The 12,737-nt window shown below is 35.7% G+C and overlaps 1 protein-coding gene across 1 annotated transcript; it reads left to right on the plus strand.

Moving 5' to 3' along the window:
* Positions 1–1,496: 1,496 nt before the first annotated feature.
* On the plus strand, positions 1,497–9,442 carry LOC131153723 (kinesin-like protein KIN-14R). The gene is made up of 19 exons (XM_058106172.1): positions 1,497–1,879; positions 2,640–2,938; positions 3,037–3,208; positions 3,298–3,368; positions 4,059–4,242; positions 4,852–4,961; positions 5,078–5,177; positions 5,380–5,466; positions 5,566–5,742; positions 5,817–6,090; positions 6,273–6,434; positions 6,869–7,084; positions 7,175–7,212; positions 7,319–7,482; positions 7,567–7,818; positions 7,913–7,978; positions 8,213–8,287; positions 8,386–8,454; positions 8,663–9,442. Exons 1-19 carry the CDS (start codon positions 1,624–1,626, stop codon positions 9,152–9,154), a joined length of 3,264 nt encoding a protein of 1,087 aa, XP_057962155.1. The 5' UTR covers positions 1,497–1,623; the 3' UTR covers positions 9,155–9,442.
* The last annotated feature ends 3,295 nt before the right edge of the window (positions 9,443–12,737 follow it).

Genomic DNA, 12,737 nt, shown 5'->3' on the forward strand with positions numbered 1-12,737 from the left:
AGGCAATATAATAGACCGTCAGTTGTGAGATTTGTTGAAGACTATGCAAGGGGCTTTGGTGATAGAAGACTTGCATTAGCGTTTGTGTTTACTATTGTGGGAAGGTCTTGTTGGAAGCCTAGAATGAAGTCTACGGGTGTTGCATCTACAATTGTATCGGAGTTGATAGTAGAAGCTGAAGTTGCCATCGGCAAGTTCAAGCGGCATTGCTTGGACTTGATGTTCGTCTCCAAGTGCTAGAAGGGAAATAGTCCCAACCTAACGTTCCAAAATTCAAGGTGGAGCAACAAGTTCATGTTTTTCGGTTTCTCCTAAGAGGTGTATGTTCGCCAAGGTGGAGTTTGTTGTGAATTATGTATCATATACTGAGGGAAAACATGAAGAAAATCAGAGTGCAGCAGTGCAACAAAGGCATGATTTCAATCCTATTTGAAATCGTCGATGATTTTCCTGAAACTATTGACTATTTGGCTTAGAACAACATGTGCATATTTTGAATTTTGAATAATATGAACGTTATTTTGGTTGGGTCTTAAGGGGAAACTTTCGAGAAGATTTATATATACATAGAATACGTTGTATATAGTGTGCTTGTGTGCCTTTTGTGTGCCAAGGGTGCCAATGGTTGATTGAGAGTATTCTTGAGAGGATTCATGTATTGTTTATGTAATTTGGACGAGGAGATAGTGAATTCTTGCTGTTTGCTCCTGCGGATGTAGACATTGTCGAACCACGTAATTCCTAATGTCATTGTTCTTGTTATTACTTTATTTACTTGTTGTGGTTGTAGAATTATTTTTATGTTCATCATTTAGATTGCTACAATGTTTATGTTTAATCATTTACACAATTGTATATTCCGCAGTGCATTGTTTGAGGGCTTTTACACAACACACTATGTGATTTAGAATGTCTTTATTAAATGAGAAGGTCTAATAGAAGGATTACACTAATCTTTTATGCTTTGTTTGGAACTTGAAAAACATGAGAGAAAGGAAAGGAAAAGACAAAAGAATTCAATTTCCCATGTTTGGTTGTCAAAGAAAGTCAACATAAAAATAAAAATATATCAAATCAATGAACAAAAATTTAGTTTTATGCATAATTAATATTGAATTTTTCTTAATTATTAATTCTAATAGAACAAACTTTTATTTTTAGGAGTATTTGATATAAAGAGAAAAATATGAAGGAAAATGAGTATCCCTTTTATTTTTCTATCATTTTCTTTTCCCATCAAAATTCTTTATCCAAACATACCCTTAAAAAGGCTGTATTTTTTTTTTCCCTTGCAAATGACACCCAAAAAAATAATAATAATTATCCTATCCTATTTAATAAAAAGTCCAATACTACAAAACGAACCTTTCTTTCAATGTGTTTGCCCGTGCCACGCCGTGTTGACAAGGCTAACCGAGGAGTAACGGTCACTTTTCCGCCAACGGTCGTATAGAATTGAAATTTGAAAAACGCAAAAAATCACCCAAAACAGAAACAAATTTCTCTCTCCTCTCATTTCCTTCACAACCCAAGAGCCAAGACTTTCTTGCTGCGTGAGAGCTCTCCGACTGCTATTGTTTCCGAGATATTCCCATTTCCCGAACACCCACCATCGTCGATTCCATGGAAGAGATCCCATTGCCCACTTCCCACCCAAACCCAGAAACCCTAATTTCAGATTTCCATACTTCCAGGGCTTTTGATTGGGAGGAAGACGTGTCAAAGGTCGAATCGCCAGATTTCGATAAGCGCGAACCCTTGGATCAAGAAGCTCAAGATTCTTCAATGGACGCGGAGGATGAATGTTCGGCCGATTCTGTGGTTTGCGATTCTGGTTCAAGGCTTATCCCCAATGGATTCATGAGATCGAACTGCACAGGTTGGTACACATCGTGTAATTGCTTACTTTCCTCACTAAATTAGTTCCTTTTTGTTATTGGTTTGGCTTTTTATGTGTTCTTTTATGTTTTATTTGGTCACTCAATGTATGAAATCCTTTTTCCCTACTTACATGTTTTCTTTTTTCACTTCGGAAACTCTTCTCAATATTTTAAGAAAAATATAGGCTTTTTTGGCAATGATTTAATTTGGGTTATCATTTCCAGTTTTTTCTGAGTTCATAAATTTGCATGTTTAATTTTTTTTTATTTTGACTCAGTAGCAACATCTCATAAATATACTTAAGGTAGGTTTGGGAGCATAAATTTGGGCCTTGGATTTGGATTTTGATGGATTTGGGCAAAATTTACAGAATTCTGTATTACATTTTATCTAAGTCCATACAAATCTAAATCTGAAGTCTCTATCAAACATAAAGTTAGATTATGGTCGTCAATGCTTATATAACTACTTTTTCTTTTTGATAACGAGATGGGTTTATTGAGGCTGAAGAGCTTAGTTAACAAGGTTGTTCGCTGTTCTTCTATCATGTACATATTTACCATTCAAGTACTGCTCCATTTGGTCCAGATAAAAGATAGGGAAAAACTTTTCCAAACTTTAGATTTATTCATTAATCATGACCCTGAATTATGCCTGATCTTTCTCTGGAACTATCAAGGGAGGTTAAGAATTCGACTTGTTTTAAGTAAATTGAGGTTTTCAAATATTTATTTAGTCATCTTGGTTTCTTGGACCAGAGGAAGTTGTTATGTTTGTGAATGCTGGAGGTGACGCTTGGACTGGAGCAGATGCCACTCTAAATTTTCTACCTGATATGTCTTTCCAAGGAGGTGATGTTTTACGGACTGATGAGTGTATAGCCGATGGCGGTGACTATCCTTTCATCTATCAGTCAGCGCGTCTGGGAAACTTCTCTTATTGCTTTAACAATCTTTTGTCTGGAGATTATTTTGTTGATCTTCATTTTGTGGAAATCGTAAATACAAATGGACCCAAAGGCATGAGAGTATTCAACGTGTTCATGCAGGAAGAGAAGGCAAGCTATGCACAAGATTCTTTAATATGGTTCCTTCTTATTTTGAGGATTTGGATATATAAATCTTCACAGTTCTTGTTTATCCATGAACATGACAGATTCTGGCTGAATTTGACATCTTCTCGATTGTTGGAGCCAATAAACCATTACAGTTAGTTGACACAAGAGTCTCCGTTAAGGAGGATGGAGTACTTGTTATAAAGTTTGAAGGACTCCATGGAAGTCCTGTGGTTAGTGGAATTTGCATTAGGAGAGCGCCAAAAGTTTCAGGTATTTTTATTTTTTCCATATGAAAATGTAATATTTATGGTTGGAACGCCTCTAGACAGCGTGCACTTACTTTTGCAACTTGAATACAGTTCTACCAGCAGAACGTGAATACCTTATATGTAACAATTGTGCTGCTGAGGTAGAAGTTCCTCCAACTCAGGTAAGATGCATGTTAAGATGAAAAATAGTGATATTCATGCTTAAGAATTATTAATCAACATTTTAAATGACTGAATTGGGGCTCGCCGTGAGGCAAGAAAATGCCTAAAAATGCCTTGAAACTCAAACTAAAATACCAAATCCCAAAAAGGCTAAGGCATTACATGTTGAGACTTATGCATTTGAATAAAAGGCAAACCTTTTACACCTTTTTAGTTGAGGCTTATGCATTTTGGGTGTGTGATTCTCAAGTTAGATTTGTCTAGAAGATTTTATTTAATTCAATGATTATATAAAAGGAATGTCATAATATGAGTTGATTTCTAAAACTCTTGAACCTGAACCTTTCCCAAATAATTGAGAGTCGTATCTTGGATCTTGAAAATACTTTGGAGTTTGAAATGTTATAGCCATCTCATTTTCAAGGTTTGCGTAATGAATGCCACTTAACTGGTAGTTTGCAAATTATATTTGATTTTTTTAATATTATATTTTTATTTATGATTTATTCTTTATTTTAAAATGTATTTAATTTATTTACATATTTTATCTAAAAATAAAATTCTCAAAAGGCTTACACCCCAACACCTTAAGGCTTATGCCTCGGCTCTTAAGGGTTAAAACGCCTTTCCCTTGCGCCCTCGCTTTTAAAACATTGTTATTAATGATTATAAAATCTATGGGTCTGCAGAAGAAACACATGCAAACAAAAGCTACAGTCAAGTTTGAGAAAAAGATAAATGAGCTCACTATGCAGTGCCAGCACAAGACAGATGAATGCTATGAGGCTTGGATGTGTTTGAATGAGGCAAATGAACAGCTGGAGAAGGTTAGGATGGAACTTGACAATAAGTTGTTCCAGACATACTCTCTAGGTATGACAAGATTAGATTGGGTTCAGTTAATTCTTGCTGTTTATGTGACAGTTGGTACAATGGTCATTTTATGGCCACGGGGGACCTTTTTGAGAAATGAAGCACAAAGCGTTTTCATCATTTCATTGTATTTAGTAGTTCTCCTATTATTTATATATGCTGTATATTGATGTGGTAGTAAGCAATCTTATAATTAATGTGAATGGGATAATTTTTCAGCCACAATTAACTCAAAAATGGTTGCAATTTTCCAACATATCCAAAAGAAAGTTAATTGAAGCCCATTACACAGCTAACATTAAGTAGGTTTTAACTAGTACAAAGTGTTTCTATCATTTCATTGTATTTAGTAGTTCTCCTATTATTTATATATGCTGTATATTGATGTGGTAGTCAGCAATCTTATATTTAATGTGAATGGGATAATTTTTCAGCCACAATTAACTTTAAAAATGGTTGTAATTTTCCAACATATCCGAAAGAAAGTTAATTGAAGCCCATTACACAGCTAACATTAAGTAGGTTTTAACTAGTGAGTAATGGCTGTGCTAGATTTCCTGCATTCAAAAATCAGAGCTCACTGATTTTATTATGTTTTCTCCTTTTTAGATCAAGCTTTGGAGAAACAAGCTGAAAAGCTTAGGAATATTTCTAGCAGGTATGAGCGCGATAAGAATTTTTGGGTTGCAGTCGTTAATGATTTGGAAGGGAAAGTAAAAGTAAGTAATGCTACTTTTTGTTAAAACACAGATATGAATAAACTTCAGATTAATTTTATTTGTATTGAATGGTTATTGGAAATTATACTTAGTAAATTATTTAATATATATTGCAGATCATGAAGCAAGAGCACTCTCAGCTTTGTCGTGAAGCACACGAGTGTGCTGATTCAGTTCCTGAGTTAAATAAAATGGTTTATGCAGTTCAGGCATTGGGTGAGTTTGAGTTTTGTGTAGTAGACTTTTGGTACCCAAGAATGTAATAGAATCGAGTTTGTCACTTGATTGATTCTTTCAAGCTCAATCAAATTTTCATTCTATTCCATTCTTACCATTGTGCAAACTAAACGTGAGATGAATTTCATGAGTTGGTATTGGAATTTATGCATTATGCATCTCTATGTGGATTCATTTGCAGTTGCACAGTGCCAGGATCTCAAAATGAAGTACAGTGAAGAGCTAGCAAAGAGAAAGAAACTCTATAACCAAGTTCAAGAGGCAAAAGGCATGTTCTTTTTCTTTCCCAAATGAACTATTGATGCATTGATAGCTTAATATTGAGAATTCTAACGTAAAAAAACTCATTATGGCCATAAAACTTCAGGTAATATCCGAGTTTTTTGCCGTTGCCGTCCGTTAAGCAAGGATGAGGTATCAGCTGGGAATGCAACAGTTGTAGACCTTGAATCAGTGAAGGATGGAGATCTTGGGATCCTAACTGGAGGGTGCACCAAAAAGATATTCAAATTTGATCGAGTTTACACACCAAAAGATGATCAAGGTATTTATATATACAATGAGAATTTTGGGTGTAGAATGCTATAAACTAGGTCTGAGTTTTTTTCCCCTGAACAGTTGATGTGTTCGCGGATGCTTCACCAATGGTGATTTCAGTATTAGATGGCTACAATGTATGCATATTCGCTTTTGGGCAAACAGGGACAGGGAAGACTTTCACAATGGAGGGTACTGAGCAAAACAGGGGAGTCAACTATAGGACTCTTGAGGAATTGTTTAAAATTGCCAAGGAAAGGAGTGAAACTTACACCTATAACATCTCTGTTAGTGTGCTTGAAGTCTACAATGAGCAGATTAGAGACTTACTGGCTACATCACCAGCTTCCAAAAAGTAAGATTTCTGTGTGCCCTTGGAGAAACTCAAGCAAGCTGGCAAAACCTTTTGTCGCATACAAGAGTTTATCACTTCTTGAACTCAGTAGGCCACATTAGGGACCTGGCTTGATTGAATTTAAATTTTCTAATAATACCACAACTAATTGAATTTTTTCCTTAAATTTTGGGTCATACTAGGTTGGAGATCAAGCAAGCCTCTGAAGGCTTTCATCATGTTCCAGGGATTGTCGAAGCAAAAGTTGAGAATATTAGGGAAGTATGGAATGTACTACAGGCTGGAAGCAATGCTAGGGCTGTTGGATCCAATAATGTCAACGAGCACAGCAGCCGCTCCCACTGGTAATAAGCTCTTAAAGCTCAGTAACATCATCCCTTGCTTCCTTGGTCACTTTTTTTTTTTGTTTGGTTGTTTTATTTTGCTTCTTATTATTTTAAAAACTTGATCAATTCTTTCTTTTATATTACCACTTTACCTAAAAACTTAAGCTATTAGGTTGTGGGCCAACAATGTATATCAAGCTTTAATACTCCCCTGCACATGAAGCTCGATAGCACGTGGAGAGATAGATACAATAATCACTCATTACAGGGAGCACAATTTTTTTTCGAAACACCACACAATAAACGCAGGCAACAAGACTAGAGACCCAGGACCTCGTGATTATCAATTCTCTTATACCATGTTAAATTGCCACTCTACCTAAAAGCTTAAGCTGTTAGCTTGTGGGCCAGCAATGTATATCAAGCTTTAACACTTTCCTTTTTTTTCCCAGCATGCTTTGTATAATGGTAAGAGCAAAGAACTTGATGAATGGGGAGTGCACCAAGAGCAAGCTTTGGCTTGTGGATTTGGCAGGCAGTGAGAGGCTTGCCAAGACTGAAGCACAAGGGGAGCGACTTAAGGAAGCCCAAAGCATCAATAGATCGCTTTCAGCTCTTGGAGATGTGATATCTGCTTTAGCAGCTAAAAGCAGTCACATTCCATTCAGGTACATTTTTAGCTTTCTTGTTTTCAAATTATTATAGCACTAGATTTTGCACTCTTGAGTTGTGACTTTTTATTTATCATGTGGTTTCAGGAACTCTAAGCTGACACATTTACTTCAGGATTCGTTAGGTAAATCTAATTCATCCCACCTTATTTTCTTTGTGTGGTGTTGTGGGAGAGTCAGAGTACATTGTTTATTTTTGTTGCCACTAATTTTGGTACATCTGCTTTGCAGGGGGTGAATCAAAGACTCTGATGTTTGTGCAAATCAGCCCTTCAGATAAAGACTTGGGTGAGACCTTGAGTTCGTTAAATTTTGCAACCCGGGTTAGAGGTATTGAATTGGGTCCTGCAAAAAAGCAGATTGATACAGGAGAGCTTCAAAAGATGAAAATGATGGTATGTTTTGTCAGGGTGTTTTCTGTTAATATGATTCCTTTTTATCATTTTTAACTCTATGCTTTCCTACATATTTTATTGAAGCTTGATAAAGCAAGACAGGAATCCAGATCCAAAGAAGAATCCCTACGTAAGCTAGAAGAAAGTTTACAGAACTTAGAAAGTAAAGCAAGAGGCAAAGATCAGATTTACAAAAGCCAACAGGAAAAAATTAAAGAACTTGAAGGCCAGATTGAGGTGAAGGCAGCATTACAAAGTCAGTCTGAGAAGCAAGTTTTGCTACTTTCCGAGAAATTGAAGGGGAGAGAAGAAAATTGTATTTGTCTTGAACATAAGGTTGCTTTCCACTCCAACCATATTCATATCATCTTTCAATTTCCATTATTGATTGGCAGTTGTATTCATGATATCACTAATATCTATGATGAAGGTTAAAGATCTAGAGAGCCAGCTTAAAGAGCGAGAGCAGTCAGAGTCTGCAACTTTTCAACAGAAGGTTTCTGCAAGATTCTTGACCAAATTCTTTTCTCCATCTTTTATTCATCATTAAAAATTTTTTGTTGATCATCACATCTTGTGGAAGTCATGCAAGTATATTGCAACTGAGTGGAAAAAAAAAAAAAAAACCTTTCCATGGAGCTAGCAATTGTCTAACCTGTCTCCAACTTTAGGTTTAAATGATCTAAAAAAATAAGCTGTGGGATTTAACATCTTTCTGCTCTTTAAGCAGGTTAATGATCTTGAAAACAAGCTGAAAGAGCAAGTGAAGGAGTCTGAAATCCATTCCAGTATCCTTCAGCATAAGGTTGTCAGTGCGAAGTGGTTGAAGTAGTGTTTCCAAGTTCAAGATAAGCAAATGAGAAGCTAATAACAAAGTCATATTCCTATTGTTTTTGTGTTCAGATTAAGGAGCTTGAAAGAATACTAGAAGAGCAGCAGGAGCAGAATTCCGAGTCCTTGCTTCATGAAAAGGTCATTAATTATTCTCTTTATATCATAGAAACTTGTAAAAGATATGCCATAAATACCTTCAGTCATAGAACTTATGAGGCAAAGATCTTTGGCTGGCCTGCCAATAGGAGAACAATACGCTTGTCATGTGGATGGAAGAATAATTTGTTTAAAATAGTTTGCTCTGTACTTTGTAGACAGCAGAGTAATTTCTGTTATGTTTGTTCAGATCAAGGAGCTTGACGACAAGTTAAGGGAGCAAGAACTGAAATTGTCATGTACAAATCCAGATCCTGCTGGTGCATCTAGAGCCACCACGCCCATGGAAAGAAAGTGTCATGCAAAAGATGAGTCCATGGAAAGAAAATGTCATGCAAAAGATGAGTCTATAATTGAATCTAACATTTTAAAGAATTCAAACTCAATGAAGCGTCGGACTAGTCATGGTTCTATGTTACTTAGAGGAAATGACTTGTTTCGTGATGCGAGAAGGAAACGAGAGTTTAGAAGTGAAATGGAGAAAAATATTAATCTTGTATCAACAAATTCACTTAATGAGAACAAGTTTAGGCAATCTGATCCACTAAAGCCATCTGTGAGGGTAGCAAGAACAGCAAAGCCGATCACAGTCACTGCCCAAAGGCCCTCTTCATCCCACAGTGGAAGAGATCAGGCTCAAGGAATTAAGGAGAGGGACAAGAAGAGGATTTGGTCAAGATAGTAGAATGAAAACCAAGGGAAGTCAACTTAATTTTTTGTTGTCTTCGAAGTGTCAATCTCAAGCTTGATGTATCTTAATTTTCACATTATATGCATGATTTTTTATTCTTGATTTATAAGTGCGTGTACAATTTTTTGGGGCGAAACATGCCTTGGTTTGCTGAAATTTCTGAAGTGATGTTTGAGGAGAAACATCAAAATTCTTAATAGAAATTATGACCATATTTGATTCATATTAGTAAAATCAAATTGAATTCTATCCTATAAATTAAATTTGGTTGTGTTTTGAAAAGGGCGTGGCTTCATTGCCTTATCTTCACTATGTTGAAGTTTGGTGTTTTTAAGAACTCAAAATTCATCATAATAGTTATACTACAATAACTACTATAAAGAAACCTACATAGGGTTTTTAGTAGAAATAATAATAAGCTATCACAACTATAGTTTTTACTAGATCAAAAAATCTACACAAGGGAATGGAAAGCCTGAGATGAAAAGAGTAATGTAGAGACAAAAAGAAATGCAAGTCAATAGCCCAAAGAAATGATCTCTTTTGTCACTTTTGGCCCTTGTAATGCTATTGTTTCGCACTGCCATTTAATTACCTGAAATCCATTCATGCCATACTTGCATTGTGATGCTTTATAAAAAAAAAAAGGGGTCATTTTCCTATAAAATTATTGCACTGTTTTGAAATTTCATTTTGGTTCCCATGGCCAATGAGGTGATTTGGTTTTCATTTGCATTATCCATTAAATATAAAAAAGCGCGCGCGCACACACATACACACACAATAATCGATTTAATTATATTATCCATTGAATAAGCCTGCATAAACTATAATGACAATATTGTAACTGTATTATTTATGGCACAGTTAGGGTTATTCAACCCAATAATTTTAAATTCAAAATTTGCAAAAATATAAATGCTAGAAGTGTATAAGATTTGGGTGTATAAGGTTTCAATAATTTTCAATATCTTAAAATTGGCTTAGCCCCAAGCATCATTTAAAGAAGGAAATTTGTTTAGCTTTGGCACTAGTTAAGATATCAAAAACATCAAGAAAAAATTTTCAACTTAAAAATAGATTCTTATGGTAATAAGACACTTAGTTTTTATATGTCGATATCGGAGGGATTAGCGGTCCTAGAATGAGAAAGAAAGAAGGAGTTTTGATGAAAAGGGGTAAAAACATTTAAAACTAAGTTGCCACCTTATTATTATTATTTATTTATTTTTTTGAAAATATTGAGAAAATAAAGAAAAATCAGTAAAAGGTCTGCGAGAACTAGATTTAGAGTTTGGGAGTACACTTGTGCGTAGGGAAGGTGATCAGCCAATTATCTTGGTGATGATTAGCTTCTCAACACCCCTAATGACACATGTTCGCAAAATAGTTACCGCAATTATGTAGGTGTTATCTTCAAACAGGAAAGGGAAACAAAATAAGAGAGAAAAGAGCCCTTTTGGTCTTCTAGTGAAAGAATCACTATTTGAGCACTCCAACATGGTTTCGAGAAGCCTATAGATTGCTTTAAAAGGGGTTGACCTTAGAACCCTAAGTTTTGATGAAAATGTGATGATGGTGAAGGCGATTGATGAAATGAAATCTATTGATTTGAAAAAGGTTGGGCTTGTATTATCGACTTGGACAACCAAAGTTTTAAGAAAAAAAAGGAGACTAGACTTGTATTTCAAGTATTTGAAAAAGTGAGTTTGAAAATGAGGGACTTTGAAAATCTTGGGCTTCATCATTGACTTGATTGAAATCAAGAAAACACTATAAAAACATAATATTTTTGAGATTTTTGAAAATATATTTGGGAAAAAATGAAGGCTTTGATATAAAATGGACTAAATATGATTCGTTTGGTGTAATTCTATTGATTAGAGCTTTAATCCTTTTCAAATTATACGATTTTTGAAGGTTGAGACTCTTGCCATGCCTAGGGATAAGGGGAGGAAAACACTATACAGTAGAATTCCCCTTATTATCCCATCCTCAGTCAAAAATAGACTATGGGAACCATGTGACAAAGCTAATATTTTTTGGGATTTTTAAATAAAAATAAGAGAAAATACATACATGCATACACACAACACACACACACACACACACACACACACACACATGTATATATTCCTACAGAAACACACACCTATATACACCCCCTATGCATATGCATACATGCATAATCATGCGTCCACATACATGCACATGCACATGCATATTCATGCGTCCACATGATCATACACATATATGCATGCCTACATTATATATTCACATGCTTACATGCATGCATCATACATCCACATACATATGTTTCATATGCACACACACATCTATACATGCACACCCTATATGCATCAATATATGACCATGCATCATACCATATCATCATACGTGCCTCGATAATACATGAACATACTCACATGCCTTCATACGTAACCAATCATGTATGCATACATAGATCATGCACATGTATCATCCATACATATATCACATGCATCCCCATGCATATACATATACATCATACATATATGCCAACATGCATATGCACATGTATCAAAATGCATGCATGCATATGCATATGCATATGCACTCAAAATGCATGCATGCATATGCATATGCACTCACACACCTAAGCATACACTTACGCATTGCCACATGCATAAATTCACCATTCACATACACACCCCCACATGCACACACTACCAGAAAAAACCAAAGAAGAAGAAGAAGAAGAAGAAGAAGAAGAATGAGAGAGAGAGAGAGAGAGAGAGAGAGAGAGAGAGAGAGAGAGAGAGAGAGAGAGAGAGAGAGAGAGAGAGAGAGAGAGGGAGGGAGGGAAGATGTAATGCCCCGACCCGCCACGTGGGGCTTGGGGTGCTACTTTAGTAATATATGTATTCCTGATACCATAATCATTATATAAAAACAGCGGAAATAATTTAAACATCCTCAAATACATTACCAAAGTTCTAAACTACCATCATGCATAAAGGTCTCCAAATACCCATATTACAAACCAGAAAATGAAAGAAAACTATCTTAGTCCATACAAACCACTTACTACTACTACTACTACTACTAGATAATCTAAACTCAGCCCCCTCAGCTTGCTAAGCACGATCCTTGGCACCTTCTCAAAAGTCAAATGATCATTGGGGTGAGACACCTCTCAGTAAGACAAATTAAATTAATATTAGGGTGTGACCAACATGAGTTTTAGTAGAATCAGAAAATATTAATTTCTCCATTTAATCAAAAATAACATTTTCAGAATTGCACTCACACCTCTACAGTTGGAAATATACATTCATTCCCTCAGTATAAACCAGTTCGATTATTAGATAACACTATTTATATAAATTCACATATATGCGTAAAAGACACCCCCTGGGACAAATGACATGATTAACCCTCATAATGGGTTGTGCGGCTCGTAGGCTGGACTTAGCCTGGGTGACCAACCCAAACAAAGTCAAGATAATCCTCTGCAAGTACGTCTGCAAGCATCTGCAAGCTCAGTTGCAGGTCCGATTGCCTTACCACTTCTTGATTTGGTCTCTAGGGAAGG

Source organism: Malania oleifera, chromosome 1 (assembly GCF_029873635.1).
Source record: "Malania oleifera isolate guangnan ecotype guangnan chromosome 1, ASM2987363v1, whole genome shotgun sequence".
Classification (NCBI taxonomy): Eukaryota; Viridiplantae; Streptophyta; class Magnoliopsida; order Santalales; family Ximeniaceae; genus Malania; species Malania oleifera.

Excerpts from the sequence above, each read along its gene's own strand:
- LOC131153723 (XM_058106172.1), top strand. The coding sequence starts at position 1,624 with ATGGAAGAGATCCCATTGCCCACTTCCCACCCAAACCCAGAAACCCTA. Across the intron at positions 5,178-5,379 it reads TTATGCAGTTCAGGCATTGG|TTGCACAGTGCCAGGATCTC; the intron begins GTGAGTTTGAGT and ends ATTCATTTGCAG. Across the intron at positions 6,435-6,868 it reads CACAGCAGCCGCTCCCACTG|CATGCTTTGTATAATGGTAA; the intron begins GTAATAAGCTCT and ends TTTTTTTCCCAG.